Raw genomic sequence first — 25853 nt, forward strand, 5'->3', positions numbered from 1 at the left:
TTAATCCCCTCGTTTAATTCTCTCTCCATATTTTTCATTATCTCTACTCGCGTTCATTTGAAGCGCCACCAATACCAACCCATTTTACTCAAAAAGGTCAAACCTCAATAAACCCCTAAACCAAAAACCTCAAAATCCATTTATCCTTCCCAAATCACCATCTCCTTCATCTTCTAGCCGCCATTTCTGCAGGTCATCCATGGCAGAAATCGGCCAACCTCTCAACGGTAAAATCACTTCAGCTGCTAATTCAAAAGACGAAGCTTATCTCACTTCAGTCATTCCTAAGCGAATCTCTCTCTTCGAATCCATTAAAGCTGAACAAGCTCTCCATCATCTCTCCATTTCCGGCGAATCCATCAAGTTTCTCTCTCCTCATTCTTTTCTTTTTTCGTTATCTTCCTTTTTTTGATGATTTTTTTACTGACTTTTTGTTTTTGTTAATGGTGAAGGATTACATTGCCGGATGGAAATGTTAAGGAAGGTAAAAAATGGATTACAACTCCATTTGAAATCGCAGCGCAGATTTCGAAGAAATTGGCGTCGAATGCTGTGATTTCTAGGGTTAATGGTGATCTTTGGGATATGAATAGACCTTTTGAAGGTGATTGTGATTTGAAATTGTATACTTTTGATGATGATGAAGGTAGAGATACTTTTTGGCATTCTAGTGCTCATATTCTCGGTCAGGTGAACTTCAATTTCTTTGATTTTGGAATTTTAGTGTTTGATTTGAAATGCGAGTTAATTTTGTGTGATTTCTTTTGCTTTTTTTAGGCTCTGGAGATGACGTATGGATGCAAGCTTTGCATTGGTCCATGTACTACTCGAGGAGAGGTGATAATTTGATTTTCTAAATCTTTTCTTTTGAAGGTTCCATTTTAGTTGGAATTTGATTATCTTTTGCTTATTTATGGATATTTAGAGGAGCTTCAGTTGATATATGAGCTACTTTGAGGACTTATTACAATCAAGTTGCTCTTTTGTATGATTGTTTATACTTCACTGACAACATATATAAGGCTGTGTTCTCGTCAACTTATTTTTGCTAAACTAACTTAATTTTTACTGAAAATAACAAGTCTTTTTTCCCCTTAACTTCAACATCTTTTTGTTGAGCATACTTTTGCTAACTGAACTTAGTTTTGGTGAAACTTATTCTAATAAGTTGAGAAGAAGAAAAGGCTAAGTAGTTTGTTAAGTTAAATATAGTATTGTTTAGATTTTGCCACAATAATTTTTAGAGCTTAGAAATAGTTGGTCTTTGGTAGGATTAAGGTTGAGGAGGCTTCTATATGCAAAGAGTTAAATTTTTTAGGAAACAATATTAAAGAGAAAGGTCAATCATGGAAGGATATGAAATTAAAGGATTCGGGCACTCTATTTCTGGAATTTACCTTACAGCTATAGAACTTATAATGGAATTATGTGATTACATCCTGAAGCAATTCTCAGGATTGTGTTTTGCACCCTAGAGTTACCATTTAAGGATACCATCTTTGAGAGTTTTCTTGCACTTCTTCTCCCTGGCAAGGTGATAAACAATCGTTTTATATTGAAAAAAGGACTTACCTTGTCAAACTCTCGCCACTGCGCATCTGTTTCTCAGATTGTAGAGGAGGTTATGTATTATCCTGTAAAGAGTTCCAAAGTACTTAACTGAGAGGAAACTTATAATAAAGTTAAGGATTAAAACAACTAAGATGCGAACTAAATCTTGAGAAATAACTTATCTGCTAGTGATGTGTCTCTAGCGAAGAAAGTTGCTCCTCCAAATCGGTGACTGCCTTAAAATGGCAGCTTTGAATTGCCTGATTGGGAACTTTGTGAAGGAGGGCATACAAACAACCTGGTGACTGGTCTACTGGAATTAGATACAGCATCTCTAGTAATATCTACTGTCATAAGTATCTAATGAGAAGGTAGATTCTGTTAATGACTGAACCTGAATGACACTTTGTTATTTTATGTATGTTATAACTTTTGGCAAGAGCACTTCATTAACAGTATCGTAGAAGTTGGTTAAAGGTGGAGACAGCCGAAAAGCATTCAACCAAAAGTTGCTGGATTTCCTTGTTAAAAGTTTAATTCTGTTGGATGAATAGTTACTGCAGGAGATCTTTATCACTTTGGTTGTTTTATGGGATAATGCTCATGAGTTAATATGCTGGCTTTTAACTAAGTTCTCACTTGTTGTATGTGTATATTCTTATAGTTTGAGTATTACACCTGCATATTTTTTTCCCCTCTTGGTTTTATTGGTTGCCCCAAATTATATGCACAAATACCGTCTCAAGTACAATTTCTCTACATTTTCTTTCTTCAACCGCACACTTGTTTAAATCACGGGCCACTTCTAACAAGCAAATTATGTCTTATATTGGCGAAACAAGTAAACAACTAAGAAACCATTAAATGCCTATCATTAAGTTAGCTAAATCTATCCATCTCACTTTGGTGTTCATTGGTGGAGCTCAACTTAGTTGATATGCTGATTTTTACCATATCATAACATTATCCTTCTTTTGTGCATGTATTTATGTAAGCATGTCCATGTATCTCCATATACACACGTGTATGCTGACTTCCCTAGGTTTCCTTATTGTTTACTGATACTCTAGGATGTTGCAGGTTTTTTTATACCCCTTCTTTTATTCATCATATAGGAAGTATCTTGCTGCTATAAGTGCACATACGAAAGCTGTAATTGGAGCTTTCCTTTACACAAACAATGCTTATTGCACAAGCTTGTAGTCAGCTTTAAGCTGTGCAACTCTTGTAGAGTTTTAGATAGGGCTATACTTTAATTATATTACTTATAATGAAAGCCAATATCAAATTGACTGCACATAGTTTACTACGTACTTTTGAGAGTGATCGTAGGAAGCTAAAAATGGTTGCTTCTCCGAATTGTTCTTTTTTTTATGGTATCACATACATGACTACATGTTTCCTTGATGCTATCTTATCTTTTTGGCTTGTAGTTCATGGTTTATCCTAATGAATCTCTAGGATTTTCTGTTTATCAGTCTGCCGCCTTTGTAACACTGTCAAGTTTTTGGACAGGGTTTCTATTATGATGCATATTATGGAGAACTGAGCTTGAATGAGGATAACTTCAAACAAATTGTGGAAGGGGCAGAAAAAGCTGCTACGGTATTACTTTCTATTAATCTTTGATTTCTTATTTTCTAGAGTTTTGACTACGTTTGCATTGAACAATTATTAAGTTTTTGGTTCATTGTTCTCACCTGCCAATACTTTGTATTTATCTTGACTCATGGATCATTTGGTAATCTTGTACAAATCAATTTAGTAGTGGAATTGGATGTTACTCATTACTAGACCTGTCAAATGGGTTGGTTTGGTTGGGTTTCGATTAGATAATGTCGAGTTCTTTTTGGATCAATGCTTGCTAAATGCCCATTCTCTTTGGGCCTAGTACTCCAAGTTGACCCAATAGGCTATTGAATTTTCAGAAGCCCTTTTTTTATTCATTTGTAAACGTGGCACATTTGCTTAGTAAATTGTTCAAAATATATGCTCTTGGCACCAAGTTAAAAGGGACATAGTCATAGATAGCCAAATACAATATACAAATGATATTCTAATTTAGCAAAAACCACAATATGGTAATCGAGTCAGGTTTGATCTAAAGTTCATGGGGCTGTTTGGCTTCAGGTAAAGTCAGGTTTTAGGTCGCAAAATCTTAGGCTCTATTTGATAGGACGTAAAACATTTTCAGTGTAAAATGATTTTCATGGAAAACAATTAATTCCAAAATTAATTTTCCGTTGTTTGGTTCCATGTAAGAAAAATGATGAAATGAAAAGAAATTGGAAGGGAAAGTAAGGAGGTAGTGAGAGTAGTGTACAAGAGAGATAAGAAAAACAAATTTTCCCTTTATTTTGAAGGGAAAATGGTTTTCCATAACTGTGAGTAATTTTACTTAAAGGAAAAATAGTTTTACGCTCTTTTGCCAACCAGACAATGTAAAGATGAAAATAAAGGAAAATAGTTTTCCAAGAAAATGTTTTACGTCCTACCAAACGGAGCCTTATTCTAAAGTCTAAACCCACTTTTCTCAGTCAGGCTTGGGTTGATTTTTGACAGGGTTGCTATTGACTTGTTATTGCTTCTTTATCCTTTTCAACTCGTAATTGATTAGGAGTTTGTTTATAGAAAATAAAAATGAGTAGGGGTAAGGTAAGACTACATACATTTGGATCTTCCTAAACTTTGCCTTAGCAGGATACATACTATATTTTTTTAAGATTCTTCATATGCATCTATATGTCACATCAAGAGGGAGAAAAATTTGTAGTTGATCTTTGGTGAAATTTGTCTCGTCAAGTATAGGCCATCTCTTTTAGGTAGGGATAGTATCTGAAGTGCTTTGCTGTTGAATTTTTTTGTTTCTTTGTATTGCAGGAGAGACAACCGTTTGAACGCATTGAAGTGACAAGACAACAGGCACTTGAGATGTTTTCCGACAATAGATTTAAGGCAAGTTGGGAAATTTTGTCCTATGCTCATCTTTGCTAGTTTTTCCTTTGGGAGGTGTGGTGAGTAGTGGTGGTTGAGACTTAAGAGGTCTCATGAAGGATCTCTTGCATGATTTTTTTTAATCCAAACTTTTATTTATGCTGTTTTCTTTGTGTATGGTTTTAGGTTGAAATTATCAAGGATCTGCCTGAAGACAAAACAATAACAGTATACAGATGTGGTCCTTTGGTTGATCTCTGTCGTGGTCCCCATATACCCAATACGTCCTTTGTAAAGGCCATAAGTTGCTTAAAGGTGATGTAAAACTAGTTGCTATTTCTTGAAATTTTACTAGTGGGATTTATATGATTTCTTAAGAGTCTCTTCTAACTCACCAGGCTTCATCTGCTTACTGGAGGGGTGACAGAAACCGAGAAAGTTTGCAAAGGGTTTATGGAATTTCTTACCCTGATTCAAAACGGTTGAAGGTATTTGTGATTAGTGGCAATTCTTTTGCCTGTACATGTTCCATTTTCCACTTGTAAGCTTGATTTATTTGTTCATTTGGGGATATCTGGTATTTTGTGTCTGCGAAATGATTACGCAACACATTGCTAACTTCATTCTGAGATTTCCTTTAGCAATGTCACTGGCTCACTGGTCTCTCGTTGGTTGAAAAATTCTTGAACATCCATTTCTATGTGTAATTTGATTCATGATGCAGACCTTATGCTTTATTTTTTGCACACCTTGTGTCTGATTTTATTATTGTTATGACTTCATCTGGAAGATGTTGTCTAGTTCTTGACACATTAGATTTTGGGTTAGGTTGTTTAAGTTAGGTGTCGTGCATCACTTCATATTGCTCCAGTAGTATATCAGTTAATGGCTCTTAAAATTTTCTTGATCAGGAATACCTTAAGCAGCTGGAGGAAGCTAAAAAATATGACCATAGGTTACTGGGTGTAAAGCAAGAGCTTTTCTTTTGTCACCCACTAAGGTACGCAAAAATGATTATTCATGGTATTGAGCTACACCAATTGAAGTAATCTGTAATGCCTACTATATCTCTTCTGAATTTCAGCCCAGGAAGCTGGTTTTTTCTTCCACTTGGTGCTCGCATATACCAAAAGTTGATGGATTTTATTCGAAGTGAATATAGGAACAGAGGCTATGAGGAGGTTGGTATTGACTTAGTTCCATGTTCATGAACTCTGAATATATACTTATTGCAGCAGGGCCTAATGGTTTGTTCCTTTGTTTTAGGTAATCAGTCCAAATATTTACAATATGCAACTATGGGAAACATCTGGTCATGCTGCAAATTACAAGGAGAACATGTTTGTGTTTGAGGTGAGCAGTCCTTCAGAGCATGGTATTATATGAATTTGTTAACCGTTATCCCTGGGGGGTTAAAGCTTAGGGGATTGGTTGTGAACTCTGTTCATGTCAAAGGGAGGCAAAACAAGTAAATGTGCTAGAGAAGGCATTTTTCTATCAATTGAGAGGGTTGATAGTCCTCCTTAATGTAGGAAATAAGATTTTCATTTAGAACAGATACAGAAGGAGAAGTGGGATTTCCTGGCACGAAAGGAAAAAAATTCAATCTTTTCATGAGGAGTTCTTATTAGTTTAGTGCAAAAAGAAGGTGCAAGCGATCTCATATTGAGGAAGACGCTATCGAAAGTGAGATAACGGCTATTCCTCGTTGAGTCAAGTCTTGGCTAACACTACTTTGACGATTGAACTGATACAAGTCAGTAGTTGAATACTAGGGAAGTCCGAAGTTCAACTGTTTGCGTTAGCAACGAGGTAAAAGGCTACATGAACTTGTGGAGGAGTAGAAATTAGAAATGTTTATTAAATATGACATGTACTTGTATAGATGTCTTGGTTTTTATCTGATCACTTCAAATTATTTGGTCAACCAATTCATGAATGCACTTTAAGGTTTTCAAGATTTACACTGTCTTCAACGTGGTTAATGTTAGTAGTCTGTGATATTATGACCTAAATACTCTCTCCATATCTAAAACAAGTTAAGATCTACTTTTTGCGCTGAGTTTATGGGCATCTTATGAGTGTTACTCTGCTCTTCATGTCATGTTTCTTGCCACATTTGTTTTCTTATTCATTGTAATTTGTAATTAAGCACCATTGGAACTTATTTATGTAGATGTACATTAAAATACAACTTTTTAGCGCTGTTTCTTGTTCTTTTTGTAACGGAAATCAGTGATTAAATTACTTCGTTTCAAAAGGCATGAGGCTCAAAGAGTCACCCAAGCCTAAGTGCAAGGTGAAGGCGTTTGTGTCGCATACGCTAGGAGTGTCTTTATCTTTTCTTTATTTTTTTCTATTCTGTTTTTATGGTTTTCAATTTTCAGTATAAGAGCCCATATATACGCAAAATGGGTAGTATATATAGAGAAGGTTAAAATGAAAGCCCATGTAGTCATGTGTATCTCACTGCCTCGCTGTCGTTGGTCATTGACGTCGGGCAAGTAGGGACAAACAGATAAAGGGAGGAAGAAAAAAACAGAAGATTGACACTTCGACTCTTTGAAGCTTCTTGACACTTCAAAGAGAAGGAGCCTCCAGATACAGATCAAAGAGAAAGATAAAGGGGAAAGAATGAAAAATTGGCATAGTGTGGCGAATAGAGAGAAGAGAAAAAAAGAGAAGAGTAAGGAGAGAGAAAGAGAGCGAGATATAAAGAACGAAGAGAGAAAGAGATTACCCACCAGAAAGGCTAAAACAACTAATCATAGATGGACATAGAAAGCTATGGTACCAGAAAACAACCGGAGATGGCTTGCTGGCGTTCTCTCTTTGCCATGATCAAATGCTTTTCACTTGCAACTTAGGTTTCTTTGAAATTAGGGATTTTGATTCAGATCTCTATTTGTATCAATTGCACGCAGTTAAATAAGGGGTTTTGCTCGAATTAGGATCTTAAACCATGGGTAAGATTTAATTAGAAGAATTTTTGTTTTTTTAATAATTTCTTCTCATTCTTAATTGCAATTTACAATTATTTTAATTGTGATACATAATGAATACATTAAAAGAGAGAAACAGATAGAAAAAGGAGATAAAAGTTACTTGAGTTGGAGAAAGCTAATTAATGGGAAAAGGAAAAGAATGGAAGAGAAAGAACTATTTTGGCTGTTCCCATCTTGTGCAACGATCAACTGTGAGGATGAGCTTTGTTTACTGATAGTCTGATACTATTGCTCATTGTAGTCTATTATGGATATCACAATGTGGTTTATATGTAAAAAAATCTTCGCTTCCTCTTTTTAGTATCTATAATCTACTTCAATGATGACTTAGATACTTCGTCATTTTGTGTCGTTATTGTTTGAACCTGCTTTAACAGCAGAGAGAGGAGCCGAGTGGAAGGACCAGGCGAGAGAAAAGTGGATAAGTCTGTTGGGATTGTGCATTGATAGAATGAGGGGTAGTGTTAGGGGCCATTCTCTGCAAGTGTAAATTATTCTCATCTTGAAAGGGAAATACTATTATATTGAGTTGACAAATTGTTTTCAATCATCTTCGATTTTGATTTGAGATGTCGTAGATCCTCCATGTGATACTGTGCAGAATTCTTTCCCTTGCAGATTGAAAAGCAGGAGTTTGGGCTTAAACCAATGAATTGCCCAGGGCATTGTTTGATGTTTGAGCATAGAGTGCGTTCATACAGAGGTAATTGCTATACAGATTGTCAAATTTATTCTTGCTTGGTCTGCCTTATATAGTTATATATTGGTCTCCATGCTGCATTTTGGAAATAGTTGATGTGAAAATTGATTTATAATGTGAGGCCAACTGCTTCTAGAAATGCTGCAAACTGTGTGCTACTATGGTAGGAAATTGTTTTTTGTAAGCAATGTTTTAGTCAGATTTTTCACAAAATTGGCCATATATAACAGCGTGGCATAGTGCGTGTATATTATTATTGAAGACGAAAATTGTAATGTGATTCGATCCTTATTGATCATTTGCAGAGAACTTTCTTCTGCTTCTTTTAGCATTCCTCTTAATAGTGCAAGTATCACCTTCTGAATTTTTGGTTTAGAATTTCACCTAATGAAATTGGGCCATATGCAGAACTTCCTCTTCGCTTCGCTGATTTTGGGGTGCTGCACAGAAATGAGGCTAGTGGTGCACTCACTGGATTGACTCGTGTTAGGAGATTCCAGCAGGTACAGTATTTTAGACTCTACAGTGTACTGCAACTCCATTCCTGTTGAAGGGAATTTCCCTCTCTAGAAGGTGATCAAGGGCAAAATACTCTAAATAAGCCAGGAAGAAGAATAGGGTCTATAATAGTGGAGTCCTAAAGATGTGATCGAGTTAAAGTTTTTCTTATCATGTGTATAAGTGACCAGTGTTGCGGTGTGCATCAGGCTAACTGTACATTATAGGTTACCCATCTTGTTTGCAAGTTGCTGAGCTTGGTGCTTTCTCATAGAATTGTATGCTCAATGTCATAATGTTGCTATATTTTTCTTTGGTTCCAAGTCTTTTATAGTTTTTGCGGGGCTCACAATTTGAAGTTCACAACTGTTTCAGGACGATGCTCACATCTTCTGCCGGGAAGGCCAAGTAAGCTGGGTTTGCTGTTAATGGTATGATACTTCTTGTCTTGTGCATGTCCAGGATAACTAAGCTGTGTGTGAATATTCAGGTGAAAGATGAAGTCAGGGCTGCGCTAGATTTTATCAGCTATGTGTATGAGATCTTCGGGTTTACCTTCGATCTAAAGCTGTCAACCGTATGAGATTCATTTCTTATATCTTTTCGTAATATCTTTGATCAGTTTTAATGCTTGTAAGACGATCTGCTGTTCAATTCTCTGAGCAAATTCTTGTAAATAGCTAGTGGCTGGTCACGCCTTAGCTGTACATAAAACATTTGTCAAATTGATCTTTAAGTGAAGGAGAGGTTTTCAGATGTGTAGAACAGTGATTTGCTTTAGAATTCGTTTAACCTAATATTTCTACTATTTTTTCTTTTTTGAAATATAGAGACCAGAGAAGTTCCTTGGTGATATAGAGACCTGGGACAAGGCTGAGGCTGCACTCACTGAAGCTTTGAACGAGTCCGGTAAGCCATGGCAGGTACAGTAGCATCCTTCCGTTTAATCCCTTTTCTTCCTATTCAAATTTTTAATGCTCCCCTTCACCCTCCTCTCAAAGAAAAAGAGAAAGTACAATAGATCTGTATCTTGTGCTATGAAACTATTTTCTTACACAAGAATTAATGCGTCAATTCTTGTTGTTGTAAGTTTTATGCACTTAGGCACTGTCTTTGCTTGATTTAGTTCTTTGTAAGGACTTTGCTCCTCTTGTATAATATTTTCAAGGTTCAATCTTCATCTTGAAGATTTATGTTCTTGGTTCTTTCCTTCCCCCCTTTTAGAAAACCCCTGGAATAACCAAGACATAGAAGAGGTAATTTTTTCATGCAGACTGCTTGTTTTACCTGCAAGTATGCTCCAAATTTTGGTAAATATCTGTGCAAATCTTTGGTGTAGCTGTAGCAAATGCTCTAAGCTTTTGACAATTGGAGATTTTAGTTGCACAAGTCTGACAAAGTCAACCTTCCTGCTCCACATTCTAGCCCAAGCTAGCATTATGCTTTTTCTGGCATAGCTTAACAATGAAGACTTCCATAACGGACGTCAAGAAAGGCCGTTTTTGTACAGCCAAAAAGTAAAAAATATATAACACTTCCTCCACTTCTTTCAAATTTCAAACTTAAAGGATTGAAGGTGCAGAATGTGAATATGATCTCTTGTTCAATTTGTTGAATGTTATGGCATGAGAATTTTTATCATCTCATAACTTACCCTTTACTATGATGTTATATACACTGATTTGTCCTCTCTTTAAATATATTAGTATCCCTAAAAGATTGCTCCACTTTCCTTTTTGATTTGTCCATTAAAGATTGCTCCACTTATCTGTTTTTAGGTCACATGTCCCACAATCTCTCTGTATCTTTCCTCTTACCCTATTCCCAAAACTACAAACCTACCTACCCGCTCAATACATCTAAAAGTGACTAAAGAATTAGCCAAACAATAAGGGAGGGGGGGGGGGTATGTCTTTTCTTTTTGGAAAGGGTGAAGAGAGCAAAAAAGAAACTATGTTGCATTTGGTTGTTTAAAGAGCTATTATCTGTAATATATCTGGATTACTTCTGGTTTCCCCACTATTTTTTTTTACTGATAATTGCTCTTCACGAATCATGTGGTATAGTTAAATGAAGGAGATGGTGCATTTTACGGACCAAAGATTGATATTAGTGTTTCTGATGCATTAAAGAGAAAATTCCAGTGTGCAACATTGCAGGTTTGCTGTGCTTTGCTTCAAGATCATTGTAAAAGACTGGTTTCTGCCTGCTAATGTCTTAAGCTGTAAATTTTATTGCAGTTGGATTTTCAACTCCCCTTGCGATTTAATTTGTCCTACTCAGCAGAAGATGAAGCTAAAAGAGAGCGACCTGTAATTATCCATAGAGCCATCCTTGGCTCTGTGGAACGGATGTTTGCAATTCTTCTGGAGCACTATAAGGGAAAATGGCCTCTTTGGCTGAGTCCACGTCAAGCTATTGTGTGCAATGTGTCTGAAAAATCGTCAGCTTATGCTCATGAGGTAATACAGATCATAAATCATACTAAAATTATGTCAGTGCTGTGTACTTTGCTTTAGGTGCTAACTTGACTTGGTTTGTAAAGCATCAGTTGTTATTAGTTGCTATTAAACATCTTTATTAGGGTTACTGTGGATAAATCATTCAGCAGATTTTGCTAATTGCTATATGTTCATGGATATTTTCTAAAATGCCTTTCAAATTTTTTTAGGTGTGTGATCAGATCCACAAGGCTGGGTATTTTGTTGACGTTGATACAAGTGATAGAACAATTAACAAGAAGGTGATCAGCTATTCCTTCAGATGACTTTGCTGTTGTTTTAGTGATGTAGCTATTCTCATGTTTAGAGCTTGTTTTCTATGTGGTGTTGTTTGCTCTATTGTTGTGCTGGATGTTTCTATGCATAGTGACTTGTATTTACGTAATCATGCGTCTCTCTCTCTCTCTGTGTGTGTGTGTGTGTGTGTGTGTGTGTGATATTTCGACTGATGATGTTTGGGGTTTCTGTTACTGTTCCAGCCTCAAGCTGGTTCTCTGTCTCTGTGTGTGTACAAAATGAATTTCCGCTAATATATAAGTAAATTTTTCCCTAATGCATATTGTTACAAAATCGATGTCTACAAAAAAAAAAGTGTTAACTGGATATCCAAACTGTAATATACTGTAGTTCATTGACCTCGGGACTGCACGGCCAGCATCTCTGAATCGAACCCATCTTGACTCTTGTGTCAGACCTGTTTCCCCTAGTCTAACATGGCTTCTTTCTTGGGTTGTGTCTTTTCCTCATCTTCATGTTTCAGATATATGAAATTAGTTTACCATAGGTTTGTTATTCATTGTTTGATGTTGGCCTTAAAGTTGAATGCCGTTGACTATTGTTGGTCTGGTCATATACTTAGATTAATCATTAATGCACCCTCATCAGTCCCACTGCTGCCGAGAAGTTAACATTGTGAACTCCTAATGCTGTTAAACCGCCGGTTAACATATGAAATTTTTGGACCCTGCAGGTAAGAGAAGCACAGTTGTCGCAGTACAACTACATACTGGTAGTTGGGGAGAAAGATGCTGAAAACCGGGTGGTATGTCTTTTGCTCAAATTACCTATCTTCGTGCATCTCCAGTTGTATTTTTTGCTTTTCTAGAACGATAGGTTTTGGATGGCCTTGTCAAAAGTCAACTAAGGGATATTTGCCTAATCTATACTTCCTCCGTTTATCTATACATGCTACATAGAGAAAGTGGGGTTTTTTTAAGAAAGGTAGAGAGAGAAAGTAGGGGACCACCACTTTTTGAATAGAAAAACATTTGTTAAGGAAAAAGTACGGGTATTTTAAAGGAGAAATTGGAGGACCACCAACTTTTTAATAGTATTATAAGATCTTTATGGTGAAAAGAGATCTATTTATGATCCTCATCAAAACTTAGGTTCAGGCTCGAATGGAAATGAAAAAAAAATGCGGGTCTTTTTGACATTTCCATATAAGGGAAATGTAGCATCTATAAAAAAACAGAGGAAGTATGTGCTAATAATTTTTATGCTTCCTAGTTTAATCTCGTTGTCTAAAAACATTCCTTTTCTGGTCTGGCCTTTTGATGTTACCATTTTCATTTGAGATTTGTCATGGGAATACGTGGGCTTTTTTTGGTTGGATGGAGAAACATTTTAAATGGAAAATGATTTCTGATGAATAACACTGTCCACGGGAAAATAAAACGATTGTAGGTTAGTTTTTCTTTTGGTTGTTTCCTCATAAGGAAAATTTTGAATAGGGAAGACAATGTGACTTTTTTTCTTAGTGTCTTGAGGAAAAATTGTTCAACATTTAAGAAACCAAATAGAGGAAAATAACAAAACCCCTTGTCTTTCCTAGAAAACTCCAACCAAACACTCATGACGTATATGTTGTATTTCTTAATTTTACGAATATCTTATTATATTTCAGGTGACGGTGAGAGTGAGGGACAAGAATGAGCATTCTCCAATGTCTGTTGAGAACCTACTTAAGCATTTTGGTGAGGAGGTAAAAGCGTATCATTAGTGTCATTGAATACCTCATGCCTTATGGTAGGCTGTGGCCTGCAGCATTACCATATAGTGAAGCTTTTTTGTAAGTTTCGAATTGATTTCATAGTCCTCTTCGACTGACTACATAGTGCTGACAGCCGCAGATGTTCTTAATTATTTCTGTCAAGTTAAGTTGATGTTTTTGGGAATTATATCAAAATGAGCGGTATTCTACTTTTGGTGTTCTATCTAATGTTACTAGTTTTTTATGCATTGCGTGCGAAAGCAAATAAAAAGTTAAATTGCTAATTAAATAACAAAATTCTTGTTCTTAAATTTGAACTAAAAAAAGTAAGTTATGAACTTGAGAAACTGCCTTAAAATTTGTTATACTACCTCCGTTTCATATTATTTGCAACGATTTGACATAAAGTATGAGTAGAAAATGTCTATTCGTTGCAAATAATATGAAACAGAAGTAGTAATAGTTTTTCATTCGACGTTAATGGTACAATAGTACGGGTAAAAGGTGCAAACTAATAGTAAGACTATTATCAATGTTTTCTCCTTTTGTAGTTAGTTCAATGTTATTGGTCAGGCAAAGGAGAATAATGTTTTCCATTTCGACTATCAGGTTCTGTACAATCTAATCACAGGCTATATCGATATATTCACTAGACAACTTCTATAACAAATGTTTTCCATTTGTTAGTTGTTACTCAGCAAATCAGCATCTCATTCAACAGTCCTGAAGAATTCATTCACTATCCGTCTGAAAGCGGTCTGACAAGTCATAATCATATTCTGAGCTGCAGGACCACAGCGCCATCAAACGCAGTATTAGAATTCATACAACTGCATAATAGTCCATACAGTCACAAACACTTAACTAGACAACATCTAAACAAAGCCAATTGGCTGCAGTTGTGCTGCTTATAGAAACAAGGGTTATTGAAAAAGAAAAAAGAAAAAAAAGGTGTAACCAATCCAATCCTTTATCAATCAGCTCTGATCGTGTAAGTAATCATTTCTAATTAGAAAGATTAGAAAGTAAATTGAAAACAAAAGCAACAATAATAGCCCATATTTAGTTGCTTACGTTTTTTGTTTTCAGTTTTCAGTTTTTTTTTAAAACTAAAAACCAAAAACAAGAAACTCAAAAAAGTGGTTTTCACATTTTAGTTGTCAGTTTTCAAAATTTTCATGTTCTCAAAAAATAGTTAACCACAATAATACCAGACGGACCTTTAGATTTTAGGGTTTCGAATTTCGGGGTTCGGGATTTAGTGTTTAGGATAATATGGTAATCCAGGATGACTTACTTTGAAAGAAACCCCTCGAGGTTTCTAACTGTCTTATCAACAGCATGAATAATAATTTTTTGCACCTATATCAGGAAGATAATGAAATTAGTCTCATAAGTTTATCCAGAGCCAACATGGGCACCCAATAGGCAACAAACTACGAATGACATACCTCCAACTTAGCCACCTTGGCCCTGTGATTTTGAGGCAGAGTACGGTATTCACCAGCCAGACGGATACACTCTCGAACATTCTCAGGAGACACAAAGTCAAGTCCAACTTTTATGCATGACTACAAATAAGAGGCAAATAAAAGTAAACTATGAAGATGGACTCAGCAAAAAAGACCGTTTTTGATCCCCATTTCCAATAGATAGACTGTTGTACTCCCTCCAATTCAAGAACAACTAAACACATGGTTGGAGACATATTTTAAGGAGATAAGTTCTTGATGGTTAATTGGTTATCAAGAAGTATTATTAGTTTATTAAAAAGTAGATGTGATAGGAGGTAGTGGGATATATTTTAGATGAATAAACAACTAATAAAATGGGGCCATGCCAAAAATGAAAGAGTTCAAGTTACTTTGGGACAAACGAAAAAGGAAAGTATTCAGATTATTTTCGAACAAAGGAGTAATATACTCAAGCAGTTCCCAAAGCCAAAAAAAAATATTTTCTTTTAGTTTAACACATACTTCCTCTGTTTTTTTTTTTTTTTTTTTTTATAAATGCTACATTTCCCTTAAATGGAAATGTCATGATAGATGTCAAATACCATAAAGATCTTAAAATACTACTTCCTCCGTAACAAAATAGATGTTATACTTTCTAAATATGGTTGTAACAAAATAGATGTTACGCTTCCTTTTTTAGGCAACAATCTCTTTCTATTTCTCTCCTATCACATGGGTCTCCTTTTTTCTTTCTCTCTATCTCTCTCTTCTTCAAAAAATTGCCTAGAAAAGTATATTTTGAAAAGTGTAACATCTAATTTGTTACGCAGGAAGTATTAAAAAGTTGGTGGTCCCCAACCTTCTCTTTTAACATACCTGTACTTTTTCCTTAACAAATGTTTTTTTATTCAAAAAGTGGTGGTCCCCTATTTTCTTTCTCTAACTTTCTAAAAAACCTCCACTTTCTCTATGTAACATGTATAAAAAAACGGAGGAATTATCATGCACTTGGCATTTTCGTAAAGATACGATAAATGAAAACATTCAAACACATTTTGTAAACAAATATCATAGGAAGTAAGCAGAGCACAGGAAGGGAAATAGTACCTTCAAGTTTCTAACTTGATGAGGACAACCAGCAGGGATAAAGATTGCTTCCCCAAGCTTCTGAACAATTGTCCACGGTTCGATTCCTACAAGATTGCAAAAAATCAGGTCAACAACTATAAGCAGCAGCTGATATATGATCATGGAGAAACCAGGCAAGTGAACTACACTTTGGGACAGAGCCACCTGCAGACATTGTAAACCTACCATATTCTTCCTTCAGTTTCCTTTTATGCGCCTTAGTCAAGTAGAATGTCTGGTCATGAATAGGGTGAATAACCTATAATCATTTAAAAAAGAAAAAGAGGAAAAAGAATAACCTATAGTCATTGAAAGAAGAAAAAGGGGAAAAAGAACTGTGACTTTTAACTTTTAAGCAGTACATCAACAAACTTGATGGTTGAGTTAACACCAATGCTGGCAACTACTGGTTATTTCTCTGATCCTTGTGACATTTGCATAGATTTATGAATCGAATATGATACTACCTGACTCAATGGAGAACAATGAATGTGCCTAAATTCCTTGTAATGTGCCCTCAAGTACTCTTGTAGCTTAGGGACATCTTCTCTGCGAAAAATGTCCCAAAGAGCACCTCCGCCATCATGCTCAGGTTCAACTTCCAAATCGCTCATACCCTCTGTTTGACCATCACCCATGTTATGGCAGTTTTTACCAATTGTAGTCATGCTACCAGAAAAGGAATTAATAGCAGGAGACGTAGTTGATTTCACGCTCCCTCTTCTATTGGTGTCTTCGCATAACTCAATGCCAAAGATTTCCCTCTGGTCCTGAGCAAACTGCATCTTTTTCACTTTGGAGATAGCCTTAAGTTGTGTATCAGGCAGGGAAACTTCGGCAGTATGAGTCAAGATATTGACCTATGAAATAAAGATATAATATTGCAATTAGTAGATTCAGAAAATCTCAAACAAGACAAAGTGAGCAGTAAAACCCTCCAAAATGGCAACAAAACTCGGTTTCATTGATCAATGTTAATATGCAAAACAAAATTAGGCAGTAAGGACAATTTATTTAGTAAGAAGCAGAACTTAATACAATGCAATGAGTTGCTGATAACCTAGTCCATAATTGCACCAGGTTTAATCTTAGTGGATTGATACGAGTAAAACCCAAGTCTGATCAGACAATTTACCCCTTCCTAGAGGGAAAACACAAGTAAGAAACAATCATTGTTACATAATTTGTAATTTGATTTGATATGTGGTATGCAACAACAGCTAGTCTTGACTAATGTGACCGATTAAGTCAACTGAACGTTTCTCGAAGTAGTCCTTTTATGCTGTACCAGTAATTAAAGTACAGAAACAGCTGTAGCAGTCATTCATGCTGGAGATAGCCACAACTTTTAATTTACAATATTCGCCGAAGAAGGAGCTTCATGAGACAGTCAAGGTACAAAGAAACTTAAAATAGATATAAATATACCGCACCAGACACATTATACTGCAGCTTGGTAACAGTCTCCACGACCCAACTCTTGTGCAAGATCATAACCAATGTAAGTCCATGGATCCAAGTCTCAATTCAGTTTTTCTTTATTTAAATTATTCGCCCAAAAGAAACTTTGTGAGACAGTCAAGGTTCAAGGGAACTTAAATTTATAAATATATATATATTCGCACACATACATACCGCATCAGACACATTATAGTGCAGCTTGGTAACAGAGTCTCCACGGCCCAACTCTTGTGCAAGACCATAACCAATGTAAGTCTTTCGACCCAAGTCTTGATTCAAATTTCTCATGGCAGCCAGGTTCAGAACTCCATACCTCGGATGTGTGTATTCCTTAAATGGCAATGCTCTTATAAATTCAGCACCATGGCGTGGCAAATGCTTCTCAAATTTACCATCAGGTGGCCAATCCTTCAGTTTCAATATGACAGGCCAATCAAGAATATCAAATTGAACCACTGAATACCCTTTGAAAAATTGGTGGACATTGACATCAGCCTACAGTACAAGTGAGAACATTGAAAAAACTAACAGATCTTACAATTTAAAACAAACACAATAGTTCAAAATTGAAAAACGGAAGTCTTAAAAGTCTATTCAAGCAACTGACAGACTATATCGAAAGTCGAAACATTATCATCACAAAGATGGATCCTATGAAATTTAGACATCAAAGTCAAATCCCAAAAATGACCACATGTATGTTTTACATTCCTTCCCTTCAATACTCTCCGTATCACAAATATTCCCAGGTTTCGAAAATTATTAAGCAGGTTTCAAGTAATGCTTTGTCTAGCATGTTAGGTATAAATTTTATACAACCCAATTACAAGTAATTTTTGTTTTACAAAGTAAGATGGCACTATGTAATATGTAATCGTGAAACAAATTCTTTTGATTTCTCAAAGTTCCGGGGATGAACTAGAATAGAGAACTTGACAGCATTTTAGGCACACAAGGAGTAATATATGTTCCACTTTGGATTCCATGGGTTATATGCATTTTCCAGAATTAGAAACAACTGATATCCAGCATGATAGGACAGCAAGTTTCATTAATACACTTTTCTATCCATATATGAGCATTGAGCAGGTAAAGAAAAGAATAAAAAAAAATGTTGCCCTTCATGAATAAAAACAAACGGATATTCAGCCTAAGCTTTCTTCTATAATTTGATGACTATCCTGAATCAAGATAAGAGATACAAACAAAAAGGAACCAACATACTTCTGAACCAGATTAATCTTTTCTAAAAGAACCAGCAAAATTGTTGGGATAAACATATCCCAAAGCATATCAAGAATCATGAGCCATGACTCCATATCCACACAACCTATGGTGCCAACAAAGCACAGAATTCCCGCCATCAGGCATTCAAAAATCCTATGGAGAATCCATTTACCCTGATGGTGCCAGCAAAAAAAAGAGATAAATGATCCCCTCAATATCAAATAACACCTGAAACACGAACACTGAAGGAAAAATAAAGGCGTCATAAAAGCTAGACATTGCCAAGCTACAGTAAAACATAAGATGATAAAATCCATTTAACTTCAGTCAGCTAATTAGTTTGTTCCTGAACTGAAAGTTGCATTACACTCACCTCGGACCAATCCAAGCAATCAATAACTTTCACATCTAATAGAGTCGACTGCTTAGTGTTCTGAATTTGACGGACAGCACGCCACATGACCATTGGATCCCAACTTAAGCCAGGGGTCGAATCAAGAACATTCCTGACAATTATGGGTTCTCCACGGGCCCAATGCCACTGAAAGTGTTTCAGATCTTCACGTTGAATATCTCTGGTATCCGGACAATAGATATAATTGTCATTGAAGCCTTCTCTTGAAGCACATCTGCGCAAATTACTTCCAATATAACCATCATGCATATAACCAGAGCCAGAACATGAGCATCCATTAGAAGCATGAGGTAAATTCTCATTTTCCCGCTTTGCTACTTCCTGCTCTGCTTTCTTCAGCAATTTTGAAACCCAACCATCTGGCAAGAGAGATTTTAATTCAAGAAGCGCACCACCACAACCCCCATACTCTGATACAGGACAACTTATGCTACCATTTTCATTTCCTTTCCATTCCGGTTTCACATTATTTTCATTAAGTTGTCGCTCAGGAGAATAACATTCAGATATTCTCTCTGATCGAGAAGGAGCACCAGCGCCCCTAGATTTCTTTGACTGGACAACTTTTTTCCTACTGCTTTCCATTAATTCATCCAGAGACCTTTCGCCATACCGATAATGAAAACCCCTGTCAACATATTCAAATACCACCTCTTCACAACCCTGCAGAAGTCCTGCACGAACTTCTCGGCAGCAAGTCAAACACAAATTATATGCACACTCTGGGCAGCTTCTGTGGAAATTAGCAATTGAGGCTTTGCAGTTGTTGCTGCACAATGCAACAAAATCATGCATTGAAGAGTAATAACAATTCATCAAGAATGGGAAAAGGTGTGTAATGCAAATAAACCTACCAGTATACATGTTCAAAAATTTTGCAAGAAGCCTTTCCGATTTTCACTTCAGCTTCAGTTACACCTACAACAGTAAAGTTCAGTCATTAAGCATGCTACCAAGTTATCTTTGTTGAGCCAATCCAAAGGGTGTGGATCCATCATAAAGAAAGAATATAGGAAAAAACAATATTCTCAGTACATTGCAAAAAGGGACTAAACGAAGGATACTATGCTGTAGAATGATAGTATCTGAATAACTAAGAAGGAATAGCTATGCCAAGCAAGCAGAAGATTCGAAACAGAGCATATAATCAACCATTGTCCCTTCTATGCAATATTTTGACTTCATAGATTCCAATTTCAAAGATTATCCATTGTTAACGGATATGAAAATCAAAGAAATCGCATAAGTAGTGTATTACTACATCCAATTTTTAAGTTGCAGTAACCAAAACTGTTGACCAATTAAAAAGAAAACAAAAAATATTCAGCTACTTTTGTCACTCGCTGAAAATGAATCTCCTGCCACACATCATTAAATAATATTCTGCTTTGTGGTTTGCTAGATATAGGCATATAGCACAATAGTAGGTATAAGAATACAACAGGTTACAAGCTGATGGGAAATAAGCAACAAATACGCAAAATAATGAGAAGAAAAATATAGTACAAAATGGTAAAAATGAGACACAATATTATTACATGGAAAACCTTCTTCAACAATAGGGAAAAACCAATGCTGCGATCTCCAGGAACAAAACTTCATTATTAGTATTTGGGAGTACAATGATAACTACCACAACAACAATATAAGGTATAATGTATTTTAGGATAGATCATAGTTATTAGTTTATTACCCTCAACAATGGTACTTAACACTAAACCTAAAAACACCCTAACCACTGATATTGTGTTTCTCTCTCTTACCACAATGTTCTCACACTCTTGTATTTTTGTGCACTCTAACGTTCTCTAGAGTTGCACTCAAACCTTCTGTGTTTTTCTCTTCTTCAACTTGAAAAAATCACATGGCTATGCATATATGTAGCTCACTTCATGGCTTCTTCTTTAGGCCACAATTAATGATGTGTAACAAAAGTCGCACATAAATATTTTCTGAAACCTTAAAATTATCTGTACATACAGAGCTCCCAAGCTAACAAATTACTTAGCTCTAAAATGAACCCACAAAGTCAACAAAATCTTCTTACTCCTCTCACTTTTACTCCCACATTTTCTTTATTTGAACTCTTATTATTGTACTTTTATCGTTTCTTCTGTCACAGAAACGATTTCTCATGACAATACATGTTAGCAAACCGCAAGTCATTTTGGGATTAACGCTGTATTGTGGGATTTGCGGACACTATCCTAATACAAGCTTGGCACTTCAAGTGATAAAAACAAATCAACTTTGCATGAATATTCAACTGCCGAAAACAGAGAAGTGAAGAAACAAAATCTCTGTCCTCGAGAAATATTACCTCCATAAATCAACAGTTGAGTCAAGTACTCAAATATAAAGGGGTACTCTGGTATGAATACTGTAGTATGCTTATACAATTACATGCATCAACATAAGCAACGACTAGCATGCATGTCTAAGTAAATATTGAACCAGAAAAATACAAATTCAATCTCACTTGAACAGAATATGTGATACCATGAAATTTGGCCTCTACTTCCTTTTCTGTAATCTCTTCCTGATCAAATTGCTTTAAAAATGGAAGTATAGTCATCAATAAGTTCCAGGAATGCTCGATCTTTTCTTCGTTGCTAATTTCAACAGAATCCCTCATTTGATTCTGTAGCAGTTGTAAAGATTTGAATCGGTAATATAAATAGTAAAGCAATAAATCTTTGACAGAGGCCAAGACGGAAAAGGATACCTTTACAGCTCCCTCCATCCGCAAGCATGCCTTGCAATTGCAGTTTCGGAGACAAAAAGGACAACCCTGAGCAATCTGCTCCTCCGTCATTTGTGGATACCTGATCCACACCTTCAGTATCAGGATTGTTTGAACATCCCCTCTCTTTTCGGGAAGATAACACTTACCCAGGCTCGCTCCATGATAACAAATTGTTGTTATGGACCAAAAAGAATATGTGTAATATTATATGCTAAAAAATGGAGTAAAAGTGGACAAGATAAGGGCCACAACAGCACATCTCATGTACTTCTACTATTGCAACCCGTAGATGGTTCTTGTCTTTTAACATATTAGCAAACTAAAAAAAGTATGCTAGATTCATGCTGGATGATATTAACAGATTGCAGGCACTAGTAGTACTCACAGATTGTAGCAGGTGCAACATCTTCCAAAAGTTTAATACTTTTGTGAAGCAGGAAAATTAGAACCCTTATTTTGTTTCTTATCTTCACATTAAATAAACAATCTATAACCTTGTTGATCACACTAAACTAGTGACATAAATCTAAACTAATTACTAGCTTCGAACAGAATGAAAAGTATAGATAGTTTGACGTAGATTGTAGTAGAAGAACAAAATGATGACGCACATTAGCCATCACTTCATTCTTTGAAATGTAGTCATAATCAAAATGCACTTTCTCTGTGTAATGAGTACAAAATTTCATGGAAAGTCACGTATTGCATACATTTGCATTGTACATCGATTCATTCTCTTATTTCCCAATTATTCTAATTTCTATTTGTATTAATATTATCACCAACATTTTACGTTTCTTTTTAGGAAATAATACTCCATATGTTCTAATTTAGTTGCAAATTTTGTTTACCACGTATTGGATCGGATCAATTGGTTAAACTAGCCATCAGGATAACAACCTGAAGGCCCTGAACAATCTATCAAGAACGTAAACCAAAAACAGAATAACAAAAAAGAACTATTTGAAATACAACCCTAATACAAACTTGCGTAAAGTAAGTTCAATTAAGAGTAGAATAGCAAGTCCAGAGATGGAAACATAGCTATTACACCATGTAATGAGGAAAACAGATAACAACTGGAAAGCAGTATCTGTGTAATAATCAGAGTGGCGGGAAAGACATCATAAGATGCCTGCTCATAGCCTAATGAGGAGAGGATGACTGAAATTATTCCCCAAACATCGTATCAAATGAGGGATTACAAGGAGCCTTTCATTGATCACCACATTGAATACAAGTTCACTTCTAGATTCACTTTTGAGTCATCCAAGAATGTCGAATATGTTCATTATAAATTCTGTTATGCAATCTGCCGGCTAGATGAGCTAAGACCAAGGTGTTCCTATTCCTCTCTTTCTTTTAAGCAGGAAAAAACCAGATTGACAGACACAGAAGGTTCAGGGAAACCAGCACACACACACACACCCCATAAAGGGACAAAAAATGAAAAAGGACAAAAGACAATACATCAATGTGCAACAAATTTAAGTGAAGCATAAAAAAGGAAAGATTCAAACCAGTTTCTTATGCAGGGAATGCAAAACCGCTTGGTCTTGCATTTAGTGCACCTCACAACTCGTCCCTTGTCATTTCTCTGGCACTGATGACACATATCTGAATCAACCTTGATCCCCTGTCAACAAATATAGAGGAACACAAAAACATCAAAACAGGTTATAAAATTGAAAAGTGAGAAATAGGAAGTTGAATAATATCTACTTCTATTACATTCTCATCATAAATCAGTTGCTTAAACTTTGGATTTTTCTCCTGAATGGGGACCTCAATAACCCCGGAAGGATGCCTTTGCCTTTTAGGAAGAGAAGCACCTTCTTCAGTGCCATTTATGCCCTTCTCAATCTGGTTCATTTCCCCACTCTTTCCATGGCTTGGCTCAACCTTTTTACCATCATTCCTACCTTCTTCATCAATCTCTTCCACAAGCTTCCTACCTCCCTGCTTCTTCTGACCCATTCTGCATCTTCTTCTTCGATAAGACAACATAGCCACCTCTTTCTTCCTTGGAGTCCTCTCTTCTCCTTCTAATTCTTCCTGCTCTTCCTCCTCCAAATACTTGCTTACTCCACCATTGTCCAAATTCTGCAGACTCGTTTGCTTCTCCAAAATCCTCTCTTCCTCTTCATCCTCCACGATATACTCACACACTCCACCATTGTCCACATTCTGCAGACCCCTTTGCTTCTTCACGATCCTCTCTTCTTCTTCAGCATCCTCAACTGCAAGCTGCTTACCCCTCCGCTTTTTTAAACCCCTTGGCTTCTTCAAAATGCACTCTTCTTCCTCCTCGAAATACTTACACACTCCACCATTGTCCACATTCTGTATACCTCTTTGCTTCTTCATAATGCTCTCTTCCCCTTCATCCTCCTCGAAATACTCATACACTCCAGCATTGTCCAAATTCGGCACACACTTTTGCCGGTTCCTCCCAACCTCCTCATCACCACCAATTCCTTCACCATTCCTTTCTTGGGGAATCTCAATTCCTCCCTCTTGTTCTTTTTCTTCCAATGGGAATCTCTGGTGACTTTCTTCTTTTCCCTTCTCAGCAATATAACGGCCCCTTTTCTTAAGAGGCAGTCCTTCTTCTTCTGGCATTTCCTGGACACTTCTTTGCCACCAAGAACACGCTCCAGCTTCGCTTTGTCTCGTCTTAACACCATTTCCATCATCCAAACCTTCTTCTTTGTCTCCTTCATTACTCTTACTGATTCCTGAGCCTACTTCCTGAACAATATCTGCAGATTCAGACAAAACCTTATTCTTCATCTCAGGAAACACATACGATACAATACGTTGGTAACACATTTTCCTACCCAACTTACACCCATTACACTCACACCTCCATGTATCACATCCTTGTTCATCCCTTACAACTTCCTCCATAGACTTAATCTTCTTACTACTATGATTCTCCATAATTTCTTCTTCAAGAAAAACTTTACCATCATTTTCCTCAGATAATAATTTTCCCTTACTAGTATCATTTTGCGGTTGTTTTTGTTCTCCAAAATTTTGTCTTTGGGTCTTGCTATACAACTCTGCAGCCATAATTTCTTCTTTTTCTGATTCAATTGACCCATTTTCACTAAGAATTTTCTCAGCGGCATTTTCACAAACACTTGGTGTGCATTTCTTCTTTCTAATCCTTGGCTTCCTAGAAGTCCCAGGCTCCTCTTCATCTTCCTCAAAATAGTCGTTTCCTCCCAACCCCATTCTCGGGAACTTCAGTTTCTCTCTCCTCTAATTCTTCAGTTTTTCTATCAATACAATACTTTGCTCAAGTTTCAGCACTCTTTCTGCAAATTTTCAAGTAAGGAACTGGAATATTTCTCCTGCACTAAGCATAAACGACATTCCTCGTCTTTTCTGAAATGTAACAACTAAGAACTAACTACAGTTCCTTCATAAATCATAACCAGAAGAATGCAACAATTGGCTACAGTTCTTTATCAGTTTCGCAAAGTTTTAGGAAAAACAATGTTGTAGAACATGAAAGAATAGAAAAATTATTATTTTATGTTAAAGTTCAATATATGTATAATAGAAAGTTAGTGGTCTTATTTCAAAAATAGAAATAAAGTAAATGGGTAAATTAATAAGAGACATCCCAAAAAAGAATACGGGTAAACTAATAAATACTGAAGGTAATATTAAATATTGAATTGTTGCATTCTTTGGATTACTGAGAGAGTAATGAGAATGAATAAGTAACGACATTGATATTAGTCTAATAGAGGACCCGACAATTAGACAAATTGCTCGTTCATCTCGATTAACGAATTTTGTAAGCCAAATGGCATTTTCGTAATCTAAATACGAATAATTTATTGTTGCAGTTATTTTTAATTTTTTTGAAAAAATTCGCTCAATAATCTTAGATACATATCGTCGTACAATCTAAATATACAATTGTTATTAAATACTCCCTCTGTTTTTTTTTATCTTTCTCACTTAGAATCTCATTATTCATGCATAGAGAAAATCTTCTCAAATGTTCTCAATTTATAAGAAAAAACATAGTCATATGGGGTCTTGTTTAATTCGTCTCAATTAGTACTTTATTAATATTCAATCGTTATAATTTTTACTAATATATAATGAAAGATATTTAAGTTTTAAAACGTGCATTGGCAAACGTGCAAAGTCAAAGTAGGAATGATAAAAAAAACAGAGGGAGTATGTTGTTGCAGATTTATGATATATTTTGTTCAAT

At 35.9% G+C, this 25853-nt stretch overlaps 2 protein-coding genes across 4 annotated transcripts; one reads left to right on the forward strand and one right to left on the reverse strand.

Moving 5' to 3' along the window:
• The first annotated feature begins 46 nt into the window (after window positions 1–46).
• LOC104902559 (threonine--tRNA ligase, mitochondrial 1) lies at window positions 47–13391 on the forward strand. Its single transcript, XM_010690366.4, has 20 exons — window positions 47–363; window positions 453–690; window positions 778–837; window positions 3067–3156; window positions 4432–4506; window positions 4672–4800; window positions 4884–4973; window positions 5397–5485; window positions 5570–5666; window positions 5752–5838; window positions 8109–8193; window positions 8599–8693; window positions 9064–9096; window positions 9179–9265; window positions 9519–9611; window positions 10755–10847; window positions 10929–11150; window positions 11360–11431; window positions 12160–12231; window positions 13096–13391. The coding sequence occupies exons 1-20, from the start codon at window positions 200–202 to the stop codon at window positions 13189–13191; spliced, it is 2067 nt and encodes a 688-aa protein (XP_010688668.1). The 5' UTR covers window positions 47–199; the 3' UTR covers window positions 13192–13391.
• A 353-nt stretch (window positions 13392–13744) lies between these two features.
• On the reverse strand, window positions 13745–25143 carry LOC104902560 (lysine-specific demethylase JMJ26). Of its 3 annotated transcripts, XM_010690367.4 has the most exons (13): window positions 23345–25140; window positions 23134–23249; window positions 21593–21692; window positions 21367–21508; window positions 19722–19785; window positions 18826–19636; window positions 17400–17720; window positions 16232–16624; window positions 15951–16023; window positions 15744–15829; window positions 14634–14753; window positions 14480–14544; window positions 13745–13966 (listed from the first exon to the last, which is right to left on the reverse strand). In XM_010690367.4, the coding sequence occupies exons 1-13, from the start codon at window positions 24851–24853 to the stop codon at window positions 13915–13917; spliced, it is 3852 nt and encodes a 1283-aa protein (XP_010688669.1). In that variant the 5' UTR covers window positions 24854–25140; the 3' UTR covers window positions 13745–13914. The 3 variants fall into 3 exon arrangements, 1 of the variants encoding a protein (XP_010688669.1); XR_008967541.1 differs by lacking the exons at window positions 13745–13966; window positions 15951–16023 and having other exon boundaries at window positions 14526–14544; window positions 23345–25143; XR_007269541.2 differs by lacking the exons at window positions 13745–13966; window positions 14480–14544; window positions 14634–14753 and having other exon boundaries at window positions 15792–15829; window positions 16127–16624; window positions 23345–25143.
• Window positions 25144–25853: the final 710 nt, after the last annotated feature.

Source organism: Beta vulgaris, chromosome 9, assembly GCF_026745355.1.
Source record: "Beta vulgaris subsp. vulgaris cultivar EL10 chromosome 9, EL10.2, whole genome shotgun sequence".
In the NCBI taxonomy this organism is placed as follows: domain Eukaryota; kingdom Viridiplantae; phylum Streptophyta; class Magnoliopsida; order Caryophyllales; family Amaranthaceae; genus Beta; species Beta vulgaris.